The sequence below is a fragment of the Haplochromis burtoni genome, unplaced genomic scaffold (assembly GCF_018398535.1).
Source record: "Haplochromis burtoni strain Fernald_Lab_line unplaced genomic scaffold, NCSU_Asbu1 Contig_9, whole genome shotgun sequence".
In the NCBI taxonomy this organism is placed as follows: Eukaryota; Metazoa; Chordata; class Actinopteri; order Cichliformes; family Cichlidae; genus Haplochromis; species Haplochromis burtoni.
The window spans coordinates 1,351,708-1,372,446 of NW_024582370.1; the positions used below are offsets into that span (position 1 = coordinate 1,351,708).

At 40.9% G+C, this 20,739-nt stretch overlaps 2 protein-coding genes across 3 annotated transcripts in view; one reads left to right on the top strand and one right to left on the bottom strand.

Moving 5' to 3' along the window:
• LOC102300751 (putative helicase mov-10-B.2) overlaps nucleotides 1-775 on the top strand; it is a 15,149-nt gene extending 14,374 nt beyond the window's left edge. The window contains exon 24 of one of the 2 annotated variants that reach the window (XM_005914701.3): nucleotides 4-775. The gene's annotated coding sequence lies outside the window, so the exon portion shown is untranslated. The remainder of the gene's footprint in view (nucleotides 1-3) is intronic. The other variant, XM_042227218.1, reaches the window with a different exon arrangement.
• A 120-nt stretch (nucleotides 776-895) lies between these two features.
• Nucleotides 896-19,480, bottom strand: LOC102300445 (rho-related GTP-binding protein RhoA-D). Its single transcript, XM_005914700.3, has 5 exons — nucleotides 19,324-19,480; nucleotides 6,443-6,598; nucleotides 3,873-3,993; nucleotides 2,709-2,839; nucleotides 896-2,593 (listed from the first exon to the last, which is right to left on the bottom strand). Exons 2-5 carry the CDS (start codon nucleotides 6,596-6,598, stop codon nucleotides 2,420-2,422), a joined length of 582 nt encoding a protein of 193 aa, XP_005914762.1. The 5' UTR covers nucleotides 19,324-19,480; the 3' UTR covers nucleotides 896-2,419.
• Between the last annotated feature and the right edge of the window lie 1,259 nt (nucleotides 19,481-20,739).

The window sequence follows — 20,739 nt, forward strand, 5'->3', positions numbered from 1 at the left end:
AAGGAGAGCCCCAAAAGGTGTTCAGAGGAATTCATTTCAGCACCAAGCACCATCAAACTGTCCTAAATGAACACTTTGCTATATCAAATGTCCAAAACAAGAGAGAATAACCAAAGTATATTTTACTAGATAATCTTGACCAAAGACAATGGTAGACATAACTGTTTTGTGTTTAAAGCAACTATGTTGTCTCAGGGAACTGCACCACTAACACCAGCAACTTGTCACAATGGTGACAATAAATCTTGAGACTGAAAAGTTCCTCAAGCAGCTCAGAAGTGCACTTTTCCAGCACTAGGAGAACAGATGAAGCAGTCTGTGCATAGGACCGGGTGTGCTTTACAAACGTGCACTTTATATGCAAGGATTCTTCTGTGTCATCGGATCAATAGAATCCAAAAGGAGCAGTTAGGGACCACGCCTGACTTTGCGAAGGAGCAAATTACTTGAATTTACAGTTTTAAATCAATCTGTGCTTAAGTATTAACTGGTTGTTAAATAACTGAAATGTACATGTCATACTGTACATAGTGTTGCCTGCCCATGTATGAGACTTTCAATGTATTTCTTAATTACAGTTACCAAACAGCAATTTTATTCATTTTCTTATCAATGGAGTAATTGTAAGGTTCATTTTAAATCAATTTAATTAAATAAATCTAAGATGACAACACACGAGGTCACTTGAATGTTCAAACCTACCAATTTTTTTTTAAATTTTTTTTATTTTTTACTTGTAAGTCTGAGGTCTCTTTAATTCTCATTTTAAATATTATACCAAGGGGATGCCAAAAGAAAGTTAAATGCTGATTTACTTATAGAATAGAAGTCAGTTGTAATAAATAATTTATTGAAATGTAAATGTATTAAAACCATCTCCAAAACCAAACCAAAGTAGTATTTCAAAAATACTTTATTAACATGTTTGTCATGTTTCAGACATTCAAAACTTCCTGCTCCTGTTTGTAAAGCAGCTTCAATCAACATTTTCTCAAATTTCGTTGTGACATTTAAGACAGAGCCACTGGCCAGACATTAGCCCGCGCCCACTCCAAGTGCCCACTCCAAGTATAGGAACATCTTGCTTTTGTTATTGTGGCAAGATGAATATTTGTACGATGTAATACACAAACAATTTGATCTGGGCTCTTTCTGAGCAGGAGTGCATACAGCCTTTGCCCTGTACTTCTTTATTTTGGCTCTGAAGGAGAGACATGCGTAAACTCTGGCGTTTCATTCCCCAATATGTTTTTATTTTATTCAAATTCTGTTTTACAGTTTTGCCACATTGGTGTAAAATCTCTTCAGCTTTACGGTTCTAGCTTAGGGCCAAAAGACATCACTGTTACTCTGGTTTTTGCCTGTTCACAACTCAAAGAACGACCATACAGTGACTAAGGGCTCCTGTACACCACGCAATGATGTTTGAGCTGCTAATCTAGTTGTCAGCTACTTTTACACACAGACTAGGCTGATGTTATATAATATTAATATGGCTGTATATTGTGTGCATTCATCCACAGTGAGTCCAGTACACAGTATTGTGAGATGACTGTATACTGGACCTCAAACAGTACAGGCAGGATGCAGGGCTCATTGGGGGGAAGCTGTAATGATGTCTGCCAGAGCCAGTGTGAGCACGACTGCACATATTGTGTCCAAGACAATAGACCACTGTCTGCAGTGCCAGTTTAAGCCATCGCCATGGAGAAAGACAGAGACCAAGGTGAAGGCCAAAGCCTCTCCATACAGTCACTCCTGCATTACTTTATGTAGGTTTCAGTGGATTAATGAAGTGTGAACAGGCTGTAAATTTAGTCCTTTGTGTCAGAAGAGAAAGCTGTGGAAAACAGCACTCTGCTGACACAGCACTTGGTGAAATAGAACTTTCGGGGTCTAAAATAAATTGTCTGACAAAAAAAAGGAATCAGGACTGAAGCTGATGTATAAAAGGAGACTAAGTGGCACACACAGGTTGAAGAGAAGCAGAGGAAAACAGCAGAAGTAAAGCTGTGTGCAGCTCGTAGCTGTGAGAGAAAGTCCACAAAACCCTTCTCTGTAAACAAACATAACACAGTGCCCAATGCATGACATTTATAAAGTATATGCACATAAATACAAACATACATATAAAAGTAAAGTAAGCGGGTTGGTCCTTCAAACAAGCTTGTGTTCTGGTAGAGAACAAACAGGAAAGAAGCAATAACAGAGTGAGCTGCAGAGGAGGCTGCTTTAAAAAAAAGAAGGCTGATTTGTTTTGCTTTTAAACAGGTGTGTCAGTCTTTCATATTTGCCGGCGGCACATCTGCGTCTGTGAAGTCCATGGAAGCCATTGATTTAAGGTTTCGCTAGGTTTGCTCTGTGTGTCGGGGAGGGGCTAGTCCTCCCTCAGGTGCTGTGGCCAACACACTCTGGCTGTTCACAGAATCTGGCAGCCACCCCTCTTCTTACGCTTGCGCACCTGCAGTGCCGCTCTGGTCGCCATCTCAAACACGTCCCGCACTCCGTCCTTGGTCTTGGCTGAACACTCCAGGTAGCCAAAGGCACTGATGCGGTTGGCCATGTCTCTGCCCTCTTCAGGCTTTACTGGTTCCTGGGTGTCATATATAGAAAGCCGGTTAAAATTTCAGTGGTTGTGCGTGGACATTTATCTGCTGAGAGGATGTGTTTCCTTTAACACAAAAACCAAAACCCCCCAAATACAAGACCTGTTTCATCTTGGCCAGCTCTCTGCGTGTGTGTTCATCATTCCTAAGGTCCTTCTTGTTGCCCACGAGGATGATTGGGACATTGGGACAAAAGTGCTTCACTTCAGGTGTCCATTTCTCAGGAATGTTCTCTAAAAGAATAAAGAAAAACTCCATATATGAAAATCAGAGCATTAGTTTTGCACCAGACCTTTTTCCTCCTGTAAGGACAGTCACTAGTTTCCCTTGTGACTGTGCACAAAAAAAAAAAAATACCAAGAGGTCACTGAGAGCTAGTGTCACACAGTCGACAAAACAAGCGATTTCTCTCTGAACAGAGATTACATTTTGTGCTTGAGTAGGAATATCCTAAAGCATGGATGAGGAAAGCAAAGACTGGCTGTAATGCTAAGTTACAACCCTTATTTTCGCTCTTCTAAAAGACATTTATAGTACTTCATGACTTTTGTCTTCTCTGTGGCCATGGCAATGTTAAAGGACTGACAACACAACAAAAGTAAACACAAGCATCCCACACTACCGGTTGCTCCACATATCTAACCAAGCCCAGAGACCGTGACGCTCTGCTAAGCTTTGCTTAACACCTAAGGACTATAAAAGAAGTTCCCTGCTGAGATTTTGAGGAGATGCTGAGGTGGTAGAGGAAACTGCATTTAAAAGCTGCACCCAAAACCTCTCTGAAGAAATATATCCAAGTTTCCTGCATCTCATCCATAGTAACTGCATGTTCCTGGTGAACCCTCTCCAGTCCGTCATGTCTACCATAGCAATCAAAGCTACAAAGGTCAGCTGATGCCCAGACTTCATTCCTCAAGTTCATTGGAGGAGCGACTGTAATCTCGTGTGTGCCTACATATTAATGCATCGTAATGCAGTTAAACCAGTCAAGTCATGACTTTTCCATGACAGTGGAAGATGGAATTTCAACAGCAGGTTACGATACCAATGAAATATGTGGGAAAACCCTTTGTAAGAAGATGTAGCCCCATGAGCAGATAAAATCTGGAACATTTCCCTGCCAGGTGACCTTTGGTGTGAAGTAATCTTACAAAAGAATAATACAACACTGTCTCAGGAACTCGGAGACTTTGCTTGTTGATTTCAGAAAAATATCTTAACTGGGGCACAGCAATGAACTAAAACACACTTTCACCGCCGCCTTACCTAAACTGTCGGGACTGTCTATGGAGAAACACATGAGGATTACGTCTGTGTCAGGGTAGGAGAGAGGCCTCAATCTGTCATAGTCTTCCTGACCTGCTGTATCCCACAATGCCAACTCCACCTGAGAGAGAGGAAGACAAAGAACAAAACATATGAAGCAAGCAGCTCCAACACAGAGCACACACTTGCTAGCATTAAAATACAAAAACAGATTACAGACAACAAAAGAAATCCCATTGGACAGAGGGAGGAACATAACTGAGAACAACTCAATCCTCCACCATCGGGCCTAAACAGCAAGTCTGCAGAGGTGGAGGTGGTTCCCACAGGATCTCAGCTGTTAATCAAGCTGTTAGAAATCCCTCAGCGCCTCGCTTGCTCCAGATAAAAGAAAACGCTTGCAAAAATCATTTGCGAGAGGTCAGCATGAGCTGTAGCTCTAGTTACAATGCAGCCACAAGGAACTACATAGGAATGTTTAGTACACACAAGCCTAGAAATGTCACTTCATGAGGAAATTATGGCTTTTTTAAAAGTAAAAACTAAACTGAGGATTAAACTGCATTATTTATGCATTTTATTCTTCTGCTGATTTCATTTGCAGTATTTTTACGACTAATCACAGCTGGAGAACATCTTGATTGTACTCCAGAGTGCAACAACAGTACCTCAACAATTCTTCTGGGCTTTTCTTACATCTCACATGTTTCTTGTTGGCTCACAAGCTTCTTAGCAAGATTGCCCAGACACCGCACTTATAGTCTACCACAGGAAGGGTATTTTCAATATTTAATGAGATATAACACGTAAACTGTTGTAAAATAAGCCATTTCACACCAGGAAGAAGCTCAGTCAGCTGCCCTTTGCTTCTATTACCAGTAGATGTCTCTCAGGAGTCGGGTTCCCAAGAGAAATCTTTTTTTCTTAGTAATGTTAACTGTAACGTAATATAAGGTGTAAGTCAAACAGTGTGTTATAAAATATTTCACTGCATCAAATAAAGTTGTTACATTTTAAATTCTTCCATCACATTCAACCTACTGAAGTAAAAACCAACTGATCCCCAATTTTACAGCACAGGAAAAAGGAACAGGAAACGGGACATTAGTCATGATGTATTAGGAGAGGGGTCCCGACCTTGCACAGGAAGGTGGCACTGATCCATTTCCTGTTGCTAGCTGGAGATCTGCGGCTTTATAACAATGAAATAGCACAAATATTCTCTCAGAGCAGGCACTTATTGCCATCAATCTTGATGGGATGTGGTCCACAATCAACAGAGTCAAAGAGTGTCACATAAACCCGCCTGTTCCAAGAAACAGCTCAAATTTGCTCTTAGATTCTGCACTTGTGTAAATATTATATAAGCAAAAGTACTTGAGTAGTGAGAGTAGGAGTAATACCTCTAATATAAAATGTCTCCTATTAATATTATCAATACATACACAGTGTAGTCAGTCTTTGATCCTTTATTACAAAAGTATATCCTTATACTTTCATTTTCTTCATTTAATAACTGAAGGTTCACAGAGAACATTAGTACCCAAACCACACGATAAACAATCTGCAAACTCGTTTTTTTGGACTCTTATTTGTTCTACTTTTCAGAAACAACCTAACTACTGTTTAAATGGCACCACAGGAGAAACTTGGAGAATCACAAATAAATGGCTGAGAGCCACTGAGTCAAAAAACAAAAAAAGAAGCAGCTTTTATTACCTTTCCAAACAAAAAAATAAATGTCAAATGGAAACTTGAACCTCTTTAAGTGAAGTTGTTACAAATACACAAAGGTCAAACTATTACTTCTATTTCAATAGTTTAAATTATTCATAGTCTTCAAACCGAAAACCGATATTTCAAATACGACGTATGTGCAAATTCCCTCGCAGTTTGTGTGATTCCGTGTGCGTTAATGAAACTGTAAGTGTTATTACTTTTGACAGGTTAACTGGTATGATAATAGTTATAGTTGTTTGTGCATGTTAAAGCTAAAGTTATGCCCCGGTACACAGATATCACGTTAGTAGGTTTATTTAATTATTTAATTAATTTGCACAAAGTTAATACCAGTGGCCAGAATCTCCTCCAATGATTACATCCCGCGGTTAAAGGATTTTTCCGTTGTTTATTGTTTAGTTTAGCTGCTGTTAGCTTGCCACATTTGTGCCTTAGTACTAGCAACTGGGAAGATTTGCGCTATTTAGCTAACTTCGGGTCTTACGGCGACCCCTAGTGGACATTGTAAAATATTGCTGTGTCTGAGCAGATGTTGTGTTCTGATTGTTGCTTAGTTATCTTTGACCCTACTAATTATAGTATTACCCGTTTCTGTTTCCAGACAACCATGCTTATAGTCACCTATACTGCATCTGCCACGATTATAAGTGCATATCTGGCTGCATCACAGTTGGATTTATCCTGGCAAGCCCTGCTGTAACCAGTTCTTCTGTGAAGCTTCATTAAAGACGGTGAACTAGACTCCTGGACTGCAGCAGTCTTTCTGACTGAAGACTTGGGCCAGACTTGTATACCCAGCACTTCCAGTACATATATATTCTACAACGTACCTGTTTGGTATCAACTTCAATGTCAGCGATGTAGTTCTCAAACACAGTGGGGACGTAGACCTCTGGGAACTGGTCCTTACTGAAGACAATAAGCAGGCAGGTTTTCCCACACGCACCATCCCCAACTATCACCAGCTTCTTTCTGATTGCAGCCATCTACAAAACACAACAGTTTGATTAGTAAACATGTTTGTGATGATTAGTGAACTGGTGAGAATCAAGTGCTTTCAAACAGGGAAGGGAGCCACAGACTGTCTCACAAATCACCAAACACAAAGGTAAAGGAGAACAGATGTGCAGATGGATTTATATAAAGAGTTGTAAAGAGTACAGTACAGCACAAAATACTGACGCCAGTTTGCCTGCATCGCCTGCGCTCTACATGCTGCTGTACACTCATGACCTCTGTGCCACAATCACATTTATAATGATCTTTAACATGTCACTTCTACATCCCTGTGGCCAAGTGATATACAGCTCACACTGGTTTGGTCTGACACCTCGATGCTGCACACATTTCTCTTCTCATCTCTTCTCTCATATCCCTGAAAGGCATAGATTTGAGTGAAATGTGGCTAGTCAGAGACCAAGAGGGACACACACACACACACACACACACACAGAGATCAATAGCCATCTCCCACGGGCTGACAATAATGGAGGGAAGGCAGCCGGAGATGAGACAACGCACTGGCTGCCTGCCAGCAGCTTCAGCGTCCACCAGCCTCAAACTACCTGGACCAAGATTAGGATCAAAACCTCTGCAATCACACACTCTCACACACTCTCACACACTCTCACACACTCTCTCACACACAATTTAAGTAATAACTGATGAAAGATGTAGTAATATCTCCCAATTATTTAAAGTAGTCACTTGAGATGATGAACCAATAAAGAACCAGATCTGCTGATTGTTTCTGTTTTATGACCTGCAGCACGATTTGTTTATTTATTTTTTGCTGGTAAAAATTGAATGAATTCGACTTACTCGACACCAAATATAATTTATAGTACCTGGTGAACACAGTTTAGCAGTAAAGAGTCAGACATTTCCCTCAGGAGGCCAAACTGACAGGATGACCTTTGGACTCGGTGGAAGTTTTGTTAAACAACTGTTTTGCTACTTGAAAGGTGAGAATATCTCTGGGCTCGTTTCCTCTACTCCCAAATGACCAAACGAGGGATACGGCACACACAGGTAGAAATGAAAACTCGTGGTGATTAATAAGCACAAATACACCTGAGCACACGTTTAAGCACTCATTAGCCTCTTTCAGACAGAAATGGTGGTCTGCGTGGCTAAAAAGACCCGTTTATGTTGCCTTTGCTCATTCATACCAAACCAAACAAAAACAGCATAACGCCACTACAGTGCGTGCTTTCACATGGCATGCCAGCATCCCAGTATCAGAGGCATGACGCCCCAGTCCTTTGTGAAACAGGTCTGGGCGCTTGGCAGCCATCTTGAAATGCCTCTGGGTTTTTAAAGCTTAACGACAAGTGTGTGTGTGTTTGTGTGCGTCTGGGAGTGTTAATTAATACTCTGCTGATTATTTCTGCAAATTACTTTCCGTTGAAGTTCTTTACTTTTACCGCCATCTTCCTGTTGCAGGATGTTTCCACAGACTTAAATGCCACACCTCTCATTATCTTTCACATGAGTGCCACCAGGAAAAGCCTGAGTGGAAAAGCCAGTGACTCATCACCACTAATCAAAAGTCCTATCAAATACTCATATCATTGAAAATAGAATAATAAAGATTAAAAAAAAAGTTGTTTCCTTAAAAATGGTCTGTGGGTGGAGCGCCGTGTCGCCGTGGACTCTAAACCTTCATAAAAGCTGAAGCTAATATTTTCTAGTAGCTTCTGAAAGCCTACTTACAATGAACCACTGACCCTGAACAAGCCTCCATCATGTTGTGGGCCTCAGTCATTCTCCTCCCCTCGTGGGAATAACAGCTACTAATTTTTACCACGAGAATAAAAAGACGATCGTTCCGTCTTCTTTTTTCTCCTACACATTAAATCAGGACAGTGTGTTGTCAGTTTGTCTCTTGAGAGAGCCACCTGTTCTCTCTGATAGCAGGCTGCTGCTCCCCCATACATCATACTGTCACTGCCAGAGGGAAGACACACAAACTCATCCAGAAACACATGCACACGTGACTTGGAGCTACAGCGCAGCCCCAGAAAGCTTCACAAAATGGGGCTAGTCCTGCAGAGTTTGTGCTGTGATAAAATAATGCGGCATATTGATGATCGTGGCACTCAGAGCAGGCTCCCCACTGTGACCGTGGCAGCAAATGGTGCTTACTGGGGATAATGGCCCCTTTACTTTGCATTAATGTGTCTGTGTGTGCATACTGTGCCAGGACAAGGACAGGAGCAGGCACTACGAGGGCTCGTTCCCTAAATAAGAGTTACATATCGGTGTGTTCCATTACCCTTAGATTGCGGATAGAAACAATTCACTTAAAACCTTCATACAATATTCATACCATACACGGTTATAAAATATTCACACATATAACATCTGCATTTTTTCTCATGTATTATGCAAGATCAAAAGAAAATCAATGAACTAACACAACAGTAAGTAAACACTAATAACCAGATTGACCACAGGGGGAGTCTTCTCAGAGATAAGTAGTGAACTGAGGCTTCTTTCAGGAGGTAAGAAAAGGAACTCTGATCAATTCATCTCACCCTAAAAAGTGATTTATGTCATCCTTACACATTTAAATAACCACCAAGCATTGCCTCTGCTATTATCAATCATCTTTCTCGTTTATCTTTTAGACTCCTTTAAGCGACTTCCTGGTAAGAACAACATGAGAGCAACTGGAGAGGAAGAAGTGAAGCTTGTGGGAGTTCACCAGTTTTGTTATTTACCATCATTCTTCCTCACCGAGTTTCTTCCACTGGGCCATTTTCAATAAGCTTTACTGGAAACGGAGCAAACAACCATTTTGTATTACAGTAGTAACATTGTCCATGCTGATCACTGCACAAAGGCCTCCCATAGTTAAGCATGTTAGTTAATTGGTGTGCTGCTTGTAGCTTTGAATGTACACGTGGCTGCATTTAAAACACTTAACAAACTACAATGATATAAAACCACAACATTAACCTCGTAAAAAGCAATTGCAAGAAATCTCACCCTCAATCGCCTACAGTTTTATTGTGACATGTTAGGCCATGTTCAAAAATCAGTAAGCGTGCCTTGGGTGTGTCACATTTACAAGAATGGGATCCATGTGATGTCACAGTGGCCTTGCACCTTAAACACAAACATCAACTGTTAAGCTTTGGGTCCAAGTAAACTTTACGGTCATATTTGAGAAAATTCCAGTCAAGGCGCTCTTCATATATCACGTTTACAAAACATGTGACCAGTGTATGTCGAAATGCACTTGTGAATAACTGCACTGTAGCAAGCTCTGTGGTACTACGATCACTGCTGAACAAGCACAGAGCCGAAGGCCGAGCTGAAGAAGAATGACAACATATCCTGAGTGATGAGCCATAGCGCACATGCAGCGACGGCCTAAGCACACGAGCCTCAAACAGGTCATATCAACGTGCGTGTTCGCACGTGTCTTAGGATGAACGAGCGCTTCTTGCATAATATTTGCCCTGCGTGGAGTAGCAAAGGACAAAGTTCTCATTTCCCACACAAGCAGCACAGATGCCGTTTTCTCCCTCGTTTCTCCTCGCTGGCAGGTTGTGACTCATATCTGCAGGGGTAACACATTAGCCAGTCTTGTTCACTTCAGGTGGTGGGGGAAAAAAAAACAAAACAAAAAAATGGTCATGAAACACCAGGAGAAGGACTAAGACTAAAAAAGAAATATATTTAAAACAATCTTCCTCTTCTTGAAGTATGGACTGACCTCTAATCACAAACTCAAGGCACTCAAACAACCCTACACATAGTACCTGATTTGATTTACTATCATGTACAGCAGAGGAGGGTGATTTAATGTTTTATATTATTTGGCTCACAATCTCAATTATTTAATGAACTGCATGAATCTCATCAATAAATCTATTACAACAACTTCCAAACGGCTCCAAATCTACAAAGCTAGATTATTTGTTGTGAAACAGTGAGGACAACACTAAATATAATGCAATGCAAAGTTGTATGTTTTTGAACTGAAGACAGTGGCAGCCAACAAAACAAGAGGGCAAACAAGCATTCTGAAAGACAGCAGAGATATTTCTGATCACAGCTTTCAGTGCGAAAGCAAAAAACCATTTAGAAGGAATTAATTTAGCTCATCATTCTGCACCAAAAGATGGTAATCATCTTCTGACCAGCTCACCCAAACCTTTAAACAGCTTCTCTTCCAATAACACCTACCAGGCTTGGCTCAGTGTCACTGTTTTGGGGGTTTTCCATTTGGTGGTAGTACCTGGGACCAGGTTTCAATCAAGCTGAGTCGAGCTGAAAATGAGACATCAGCAGACCGCATGCCACCGATTGACCACTCCTTCACAAGACTCAAACCTGCCATTTTTGGAACTAGGCAAACACTGTGCTTCAATGATGAGGTGCAGACGTTACCATCACCTCCATGTCATCCATTGTTTGTTTTGTGTTGCATACAAATGACATCACAGGATTTTTTTGGGCCGTGTTACTGTAATGATCCCACCCACATTGATGTGGTGCTCAACTGCAATGGAAAAGGACAGAGTACAGTAGAGCAGAGCCGAGTAGGTGCAAGTGGAAAAGAGGCATAGATGGCCCAGTGGATTTCAATTTCCTTCTCTTGATGTCTCGAGCGTGCCAGCTGCTGTATAACACCCTGCTGTGCTGTTGAAAAGCACAGCGCTGTGAGTGGGTGAAGCAACTGTGAAGCTGCATTTTGATTTTTGTTAACAGGCAGCTGTTTTGCGTAATTGGTACTGCGGAGTTCAACACCATCAGAGCTGATATGGGTTTAAAAAAAGCTTTTGTTTCCAGAGGAGCTTCGACTTTTAAATGACGACTATTTGAACATCGATATTTTATTCTTGCCACAACGAACATTTCTGTGTTCTACAAAACACATTACAAAAATCATCATAAACCACTTTAATGTCCATGTAATGCTCATCACCTGTGTATATGCAGCTTCTGATTCATTTGAGCAAATTCATTCACTCTGCCAATGTAGCCAAAAAACAACGAAGGGCTTTAACTTTACTGGACAGTGATTAGTGCTGGATGACACGTCAGCATGCATTCTTACAATGGATTTTTGAAAGAGTAAAGTCTAAGACAATATCAGTTATATTGACATAGACTGGTTTCTTTTGTAAAACTGCGGCAGCGTTTGCATCTCTACTTCAATAAACTCTTCGACTTATGCAACCCCACCCCCACTCTCCATCCTCGTCCTCTGCTGGGCATCTCTAGAGGAGATGCCCATGTGGGCGCAACAGAAAAATAATATCTCCAAGTTTGAAGATGCATGTTAACTTAATAATACAACAGCAAGTTCGTATAGACAACATACTGAGGAAAAAGTCACCCGGAGACAGCAGTTCTGCTTCTTATAAGTTTTATATTTCAGGCTTCGTTAGGTCTGAAGTTTAGAGATGTGGGCTGCACATTTTAAGCTATACAGCAGTTAGCTTGACAGTTAAACTGTTGAAGATAAAATACATTAATCACATTTAATGTGTCACCAATACCTCAAGCAGAGGACGTGAGGAATGCACACGTTCACCTCCCCCTCAGAAACATGCCACAGGCATTATCGTGCCTTGTACATTCCTGTTAGTCGTGTCGCCTGCCGGATGTCTTCCAAAATACTAGATCACAACTCAGACTGAAGACCCAGAGAGTACACAGGCCCAAACAGGCAAAACCGGGGTGATTCAGGACAAATCTGAGAATATGACTGAAGATCTGTACTAACAATCCCATTTTCCATCAGGTCTGACGCAGAAGCAGGAAAAGGGCAGAAACATACTTGTTCTGAGTGCAAACAGAAAAATTTAAATTATCTGAGTGTCTGAACTTCCTGTTGTTCAGAGGTAGGGAGAGGATACTCAATCTCTCATCTTCACTTAAAGAGACTACCAGCATCTGACCAAAGGTGGGAAAAAATATAGAATTAGTTGATCATAAAATCATCATTTTACTCGTCAGCAAGTCCTCCGTGTGACCAGATTCATCTCCCATATTTTCCTTTTCCATGGAAAGCAGCACAGCGCACCCCTGCTAGCTGTAAACTGACTGTACACTTCCAGGTGATGTATGAACAAACAGCTGTTAAAGAAAAATATTAACTGGGTATTAGCAGTTCACAATCTGACACAGTGGTTGGCCAAAGCTGCAAAGTGCATTCCATGCGATGATTAATGTCGGGTCACTAAGCGCTCACACACAGCCCTGTCTGACTGTGTAAAAATGTGGGAATACATAAGCCATGAGGAATCTCTCACCTACTTTCAACACCCCTCACCCTTTTCTTCTGAACACACAACATCCCTCTACAGCATCGCTAACTTTCTGTCTGCCAGAAAACAAACAAACACATTTTCTAGGATCATTGATGTTTTTCAAGTCAATCTGAGGATTACTTTCTTGATTAATTGGTTGATTAATTAATTGTGTGATGTCTGAAATGTAAACATGAAATTAATGTGAGCTGAAGTAAAAAATGACAGAGACAGCAAAACTAAGTTTCAGTGCGAAGGCGATCGGGGACTATCCGTCTACCTGCAGGGAGTGTATGCCATCGATGGAGACAGTGTACAAAGTATGTGGTACAACCAGTCTGTGGCTACTCCTGTTTATGCTGCCATTGGATTGTCAACTAGCTGTCGAGAAGTGTGACGTTATAACATTACAAAGAGTTAAAAACAATCAGAAGTGTCCGCTGCAGCCACTGTCTACATTTTTTCAAGCTGTATTATTATTATTATTATTATTATTATTATTATTATTATTATTATTATTATTGTTTTATTTTTTACATTTTTAAATATATTTTTAATCTTTAATAGGGTTTTTGTGCTTCTCCCATTCCTGGTGAAGTTGCATAGTCATCCACGACCAGCGCAGTTGGGATTTTGGAGGACTGCATGGCAGCACGTTTGCAACGGGTACAAACCTCTTTCTGTACACTGTCTTTGTGGGAACCCATATGCAAACAAACAACATTTTTGGTACTATAAATCACACATTAAGGAAAAGTACAAACAGGATTCAAAGCACATCACAAAACTACAGCTACATTCCAAAACCAGGCGATCGTGGCTCAAGAGTTGGGAGTTAGTCTTGTAATCGGAAGGTTGCCGGTTCGAGCCCCGGCTTGGACAGTCTCGGTCGTTGTGTCCTTGGGCAAGACACTTCACCCGTTGCCTACTGGTGGTGGTCAGAGGGCCCGGTGGCGCCAGTGTCCGGCAGCCTCGCCTCTGTCAGTGCGCCCCAGGGTGGCTGTGGCTACAATGTAGCTGCCATCACCAGTGTGTGAATGTGTGGATGACTGGATGTGTAAAGCGCTCTACAAATACAGGCCATTTACCATAATAATTAAGCCAATTAACCTGTTCTCATAAACAACAACTCAAAAATGAAAGTCGATTAATTACCAATCCCTAAGTGGGGCCATGCATAACGCTGATCAGCATTTTTCTTAAATTTCCTTAAACATTGTCATTAAAAAACATTTACATTATTTTTTGCCAATCAACTAATCTATCAATCAAATACTGATTATAAACCAAAGCACTAACAAACAAAGTCTAAATTATTGGTAGTCTAAATACAGCTGATATTTTGAACTGTGTCTTAAAAGCACTTTCAGTATCACAACTGGCAATTTCAGACTGGATATTTTCTTTTTTCATTAATCTGCTTTGATGAATTGCTTTGTTAAAACAAACCCACCTGTAATACCCAACATTCACATTCACCAAGCACCTAGCCATGCAATCTGCAAGAACACATCATTATAATGAGCTCACTAAATTTGAGTGGCGTACTATAACAGGATGCCACTGTTTCAACAACTCAGATTATGAAAATTCTTCCCACCTTGATATTCCACGATCGACTGCGAGTGATTTTATTGCAAAGTGGAAGTGTTAAGGAACAACAGCAACTCAGCCGTGAAGGGGCAGACCATCTAAACCATTCTTAACATCAGCACAAAAACATGTGCCACTTTATGGCACGGGTTTCCAGGATGAGTACCTCCTCTTGGTAAAATGTGAAGGCAGCCCCAGAACTTTTATCCCTCGAGTCCATGTAGTTCGTCAGTCATCCAGGTCATGGTAGTAAGAGCTAGGAAAGAAATTGACTGGACTTCTTCAAGTTTTGTAAAGACATTTTCCCCTCTCAGTTCTGAACTGAAGAAGCATCTTGTATTAGAGGTAAAATGTCTTCATGTTGAGTCACTTTCCTTCCAAGCTACTTAGATGTTTATCTCTAGAGTATATCCTAATATACTGGTCAGCCAAGCTAACATTTTCAAGGTTGAATCAAACTTAAGAGCAGAAGTGACTGCTCAAAATCCAGGCCAGGGAAGGAGCTAAAGTCAGAGAACCTAGCTGGAGCCCAAAATAGGACAGAGCCATTGAGACTCACCCAACCCAATTTATCACAGTGCACACAACTCGGCTGAGAGCAGAGGACGAAAGAGAGAAATATCACACAGAATCATCCCTTCACCCGCCTCTTGGTTGCAGTACAAACAAAAGTCAGAAAGCTGGAGGGAGGAAAGCGAAGCACTGTGGTCAAAACTAGAACACGAGTTGCTGCAACAGCAAACGATATGGAGAAACTTAAAAGCATTAAAGTGCAGCAACGAGGCCTTTGATTAATATTCCATGAGTATAAAATAAACAAATCTTTGAATTAGTCATGGGCTGTCTTGGGAAAATAGCTAATCAGGACTTGGATAGAAATGAGGAATGCATTTTCGCTTTCCAAGATTATAAAGTGTGCATATGCACAGACACGCACCACCTCAGCTCGGCGTGGTGAAGGAACCGACTTGATTCCACCCTGTTCCTAACTCTGTTTGCTCTTTTAGCTCCTCTTTTCTACCCATCCTCCTCCAGGCTCTTGTTCTCAATCAGCCCTCATCTCATCCCTCGCGTTCTCCCTGTGTGTTGCAGTGTGATGTCACCATCAGGGAGCTAATGTTGCATATCCTTAGGGCGCCGCATCCCTGCTTCTTTCTGATTCACACACACAGCACAAATGAAATCTGAAAACGAAAGCTGACACACATGTGCACAGCCTGTATGGAGTCAATCCTCCAACTGTGTCTCTCATCTGTCCTGTCAGCCTGTGAAGCTGTGTGAGAAGCGAGTGCATTTTATCGAATGTAGCACTGAATCCTCTGAAATAGCTCATCAAGTCTTATTAGGTTTAGCCATCAACAGCTGGAAGTAATTGAAGGCGAAAAGAACTACAAACCAACTACAAAGGCATGATCTTTAGATGCTGACAAGAATAATCAAAAACATTTTTTTACACTGTCTGAAAAGATGTATCCAGTTAATAGCTGCAGTCCAATTAGGCTAAAAACTGAAGCGCCAATTGCACAACTATTAGGATTGAAAGAATATAAACGGAGGGTTGCAAAGAACAATTATGTTCATTATTGATTTTCAAGATTAGTCCATATTTTTTTGGCAATGCAGTGTAAAGAGGACTTCTTTAAAATGGCTTTTTTAATGCAGTCAGTACTACAAAAGACGGGGAAAAACCAGCAGAAATCAGAACTGATAACTGGTGACACCAACTGAAAGCATTTACCAAAGAGCAGCCAAACTTTCTGCTGGAGCAAATACAGTGTCGATCCAAGCAATTTCCCAAAGGGAATCTTGACTCAACATGGAACAGGCTACAAGAGTCTGAGAGAGCAGTACTTCTGAAGTCTGTCAGGAGAAAAAAAAATGTTTACATTATCCTTTTAAGGCTTCCTGAAACCTCAAACCCCAAGATCCAAACAGGAAACACTCCCAGACTTTTTTTTTCTCTTTTTTTGTCTGCATGCTGCCCATGTGTGGTACACCCCACATCCAACGGATGCAATCTTCCATGCAGCCATGCTTGTCGATTGCAGACAAATGACTAGAAAACTGAAAAACATGTGTGCTTCATCAGTGTGTAAAACAAGCTCCAGTTTTTCAGTTTCCAGGAAGACTGGCTTTCTTGGAAATCGCTACTATTTGAAGGTGGTCCATTCTAATACTTTGAAGATCTATAAGCACATCAGCTGATAAACACCTATGGTTTTAACAACCTTCGAACTCCCCATAGAAAGGAAAAAAGATCAAATCTCAGCACTCAAATCTAAACAAACCCTCCCATTTTTTAGCACCAACTTCCTAAATCGTTGCGTTTTACGTTTTTATCGAGTGCTAGTAGTGTGCTTCCTAAAGGTTAGGTGGCCGCAATCAATCGTTGAAAAGTAAAAATACAGCAGAGCAGGTCAGTCAAATGCCAAGAGGAACAAAACGAGGTGCAAACACCAGGGTGAAAGGACCTCTGGCTATAAAGGCATACATGCAGCTTTTGATCCACATTAGTCTTTCATGAAAGCTTTCATGACCTACAAAGCTATTCAGCTGTCTGTCTGGCCTCAATACTGGAAAACGACGAGAAAAGGTCACATACTAAAAAAAATAAATAATAAATGGATCTTTGGCAGTTCCATCAGTTGGAGACAACGTCTTATTTTTATAGGAAATACAAAATAAACAAAGTCCTCTGAGTATTTTAGGACAACTTAAATCCTATACACAGAACAAGACCTGTTCCAGTAATAGTTAAGGCCTAATGGACGTGTAGTTGTCCATTTTATTTTCACTCCCCCTCAAGTCGAGCTTTTCTGCCGTAAACAAAACTGATGAGCAACTGGAGGAAATGGGAAATTTTCTCATTGGCTAATGATTTGCGACTAATCCTCACTTGCGACTCTAATAACGACCATATTATCCAACCCATTTTTTTTTATTCAGTATAAAATGAAACTAGCAACCAAGACCATAAAGATAAAAAAAAGTGTTAACTGAGGTCACATGTGAAGGGAGCCGAGGACTTATTTCCCATAGATGTCTATACAACCGAAAGTCTCTCTGCAGCCAGAAGAGTCGCCCCCTGCTCACTATGAACCCCCCCCCCAAAAAAAGACAGTTCAAGGCACTTCTCAAACCCAGAAGCTATATCCCTCTTTTACACTGTCTATGCTTCTGATTAATAAGTGGATTGGGTAACCAGTCGATCGACAGAAAATTAATTAGCAGCTAAGTTTGATTTATCATCCTCATTCAAGCAAAAACAATAAGCATCAACATGGCTCTTTGCATGCAACATTTTTCAGACCAAACGATTAATCAAGAAAATAACTCTCAGCTTAATCAGTAATGAAAATACCGCTAAGGATGCCTTTACTGCCTTTGTAGCTGGTTATTATATTTACACTGCTTAAACTCTTTGTGGAATCTTTGCTATGATTAATGATGCAATATAAACAGTAAGAAATATGTGTAATCTGGGTTATCATGTTTATCCAGCGCATTATCGGAAAACCTTGCAATGCATTAATTAATGCTATGTTTTAACTTCATAATATCTGTATGGATTCTGAGTGTGTGTGTGTGTGTTCTTTCCCGTGTGCATTCAATAGTATATCCACTCCATCGTCTACAACAATATCCCTACTTTCTCAGCCCTAACACTGTGGATTACATCTCATAACACGGCCACATCCTTTAATACCTCAGATCGGGGATTTCCTTTACATTTCCCTGCACTGCACTGATTTTGTTTTGCTTGTTACACTGGGCAACACTTTCACTTCTGTCCACTACCTGCTGGGTCAGCAGTTCTGCTACAAAAAAAAATGCATATATATATATATATATATATATATATATATATATATATATATATATTACATCATTCTTCCACAAAAATATTGACGTTGCAATCACACACGCGCGCGCAGTGGACAAACCGAGAAGACCCGTTTTCGAGGACTCTTCACGTGCAACATCCTGAGTGTGCGCGTCAGCCTCGAAAGATGGGAGCAGCTGAGTTGAAGAATAGCAGAGTTTTGCAGATTTGACTCTGGCGCAGACCCAAATACCGGCAGTGCAGTTTTGTTATGGTGAACATGCCAAGACAAGGGAACAAGTCGCTGTTGAGATGTGAGGGTCTGCGCTACAGAAGCCGAGCAGCACAACAAGGGTGTGGTGACTGCCAGAGAGGAATTTCCTCGGGACAGACGAATGTAGTCTTTTGGGGTTTTTTATTTTAGTTCAGGTGAAAAGGACAGACTTCTGTCACCAAATATTAATAATTACATTTTTAAAAGCCACACAGTCGGTATCATGTATTCGAATAATTGAGCTTTCCGAGTATTCCTGCCTAAAAGAAATAAAGAAAAAACAAAAAAACATTTTGTTCCAGCTTACTGGACAAACAGGTTCTCAAACAGAAAGAACTTTCTCACAGCAATTAAAGACGGGCTCTAAGGCTCCACAGTTAAAGTCCATTTAGTTCAATTGCGCAAGTATCGAGTGGGTAGAAAGGCAACAACATCTTCTTTAGGATATGGTTGGAGAAAAACAAACAGGTGTGCCCTCCGTGTGTCCTTCTCCTTTGCCCCATTTTAAACATAATAATACTAATAAACGAACAATAATAACCTTAAAGACTGCTGGAAAACTTCTAAACAAGTAACAGGTTTCAACTCACCGAGGTGCTGCTGGAATCTTAAATGACTAAGGTTATCTCTCCACTCGAAGCGGTGCTTCTTAACTACTTTTCCTTTTAGTCTCAAGCGCTTTATTCACTCTACACGGCTCTCGGAGCTCCAGCCGAGTAAGCGTAAATATAGAAGCATTTATTTCCTTACCTCTCTCAGACGTATCCTCTCAAAGTAGCGAAGAGCTCCGTGTTTCCCCTCCTGTGGTCGCCCTTTTTCCTCAGGAGCCGTAATCAGAGTGAACGGCCGAGAAGCAGCCTACAGATAACTGACTAGACCCTCCCTCTCAGGTGCATTCAAAGACCGCTCGGAGACTCAAAGTTCTTTTGGCTTCAGGTTCAGGAGTGTTTCGACTACCTGCTATTTTGTCAACAAGCTTGTTTTCGCCACTTGAAAAACAAAAGCAAGCTATAACTATCATAATTATGTATAATTATCACAAATTTGTCACAAAATCGACTGTCTAACTCAAGGTTCTGAGAAAATAAGACGAATGGGAAGAGCAAATTGAAATTTGGAGTTATAAGGTAGAAACTTTGAATTAACGACTTGAAATTTTGACTTATGGGTGGCAAAACAAACAAACAAACAAACAAACAAACAAACAAACAAACAAACAAACAAACACGCACACACATACATATACACTGATATGCACACACTCATCCCCCCTCCCTTTCCAAACGCCTTCGATGCTTATTCCCTCCTGGGAACTCGGCGGGTCTGAGCCCGCGCTGGAATGGTAGCGCGAATGTTTCCTGTCCTCATGCTGTCCTCCCAGGAGCCCAGCATGAGCAGAGGTCTCTTTTTTTCCTCTTGAACTTTCCCATTGTAGTGTATATTTCAGTGTTTTTTCTGTAACGCTACCGATCTCCGGCCTGTATCCCCATGTGATGTCTGTGTTGTGTGTGTAAAGTCGGGGGGGATTCTATTTCACTGCAGGGCAACCTGCACGTGGCGAATAAAGCCTTGATTGACTGATTGATTGACAAACAAACAAACAAACAAACAAACAAACAAACAAACAAACAAACAAACAAACAAACAAACAAACAGGAACGCTTCTGGTGGAAACAGCTTTCCACAGTGCTGTGTGTAAGACAGTAGAAATGCCATTTCCATTGTTTCTTCTTTTATTTAGTAGATGGTAAAGAACAGCATGAAATTCTCACATCAGAGATTCTAAAATGTTTGCAATTTTTGCACTGGAATGAAGATGCAATATAAAATTCTTATAAATTTACAAACTACACCATTTGGCAATGCAGGCAAAAGCCAAATCTTATACAATGTGTCAACGTATACTCCATGCAACATAATACTCAATGTGGCTGCCCCTATTTTCAGATGTGAACAAGCAGTGATGCAAGCTGTATTAGTGGTTCTCATCACTTTACCTTACTGCAAAAACAAAACAAAAACAAAAACTCCTGCATCCCTTTGGCGAAAATAAGACACTTTCGGCAGAGAGTGAGACACTGCATTCTTCTCCCAATGCTGAGCTTAAAAAAGTCTAACTGCACTTAAACATCGCACAGTGTTTTCGGGTGCCACCGCCTGCACGCT

Bases quoted from the DNA above. Each gene is read 5' to 3' on its own strand.
- LOC102300445 (XM_005914700.3), bottom strand. From the start codon at position 6,598: ATGGCTGCAATCAGAAAGAAGCTGGTGATAGTTGGGGATGGTGCGTGT. The intron at 2,840-3,872 runs GTAAGGCGGCGG...TTATTCTTTTAG, and splicing joins AGACAGTCCCGACAGTTTAG to AGAACATTCCTGAGAAATGG. The intron at 2,594-2,708 runs GTCTTGTATTTG...TATGACACCCAG, and splicing joins AGCTGGCCAAGATGAAACAG to GAACCAGTAAAGCCTGAAGA.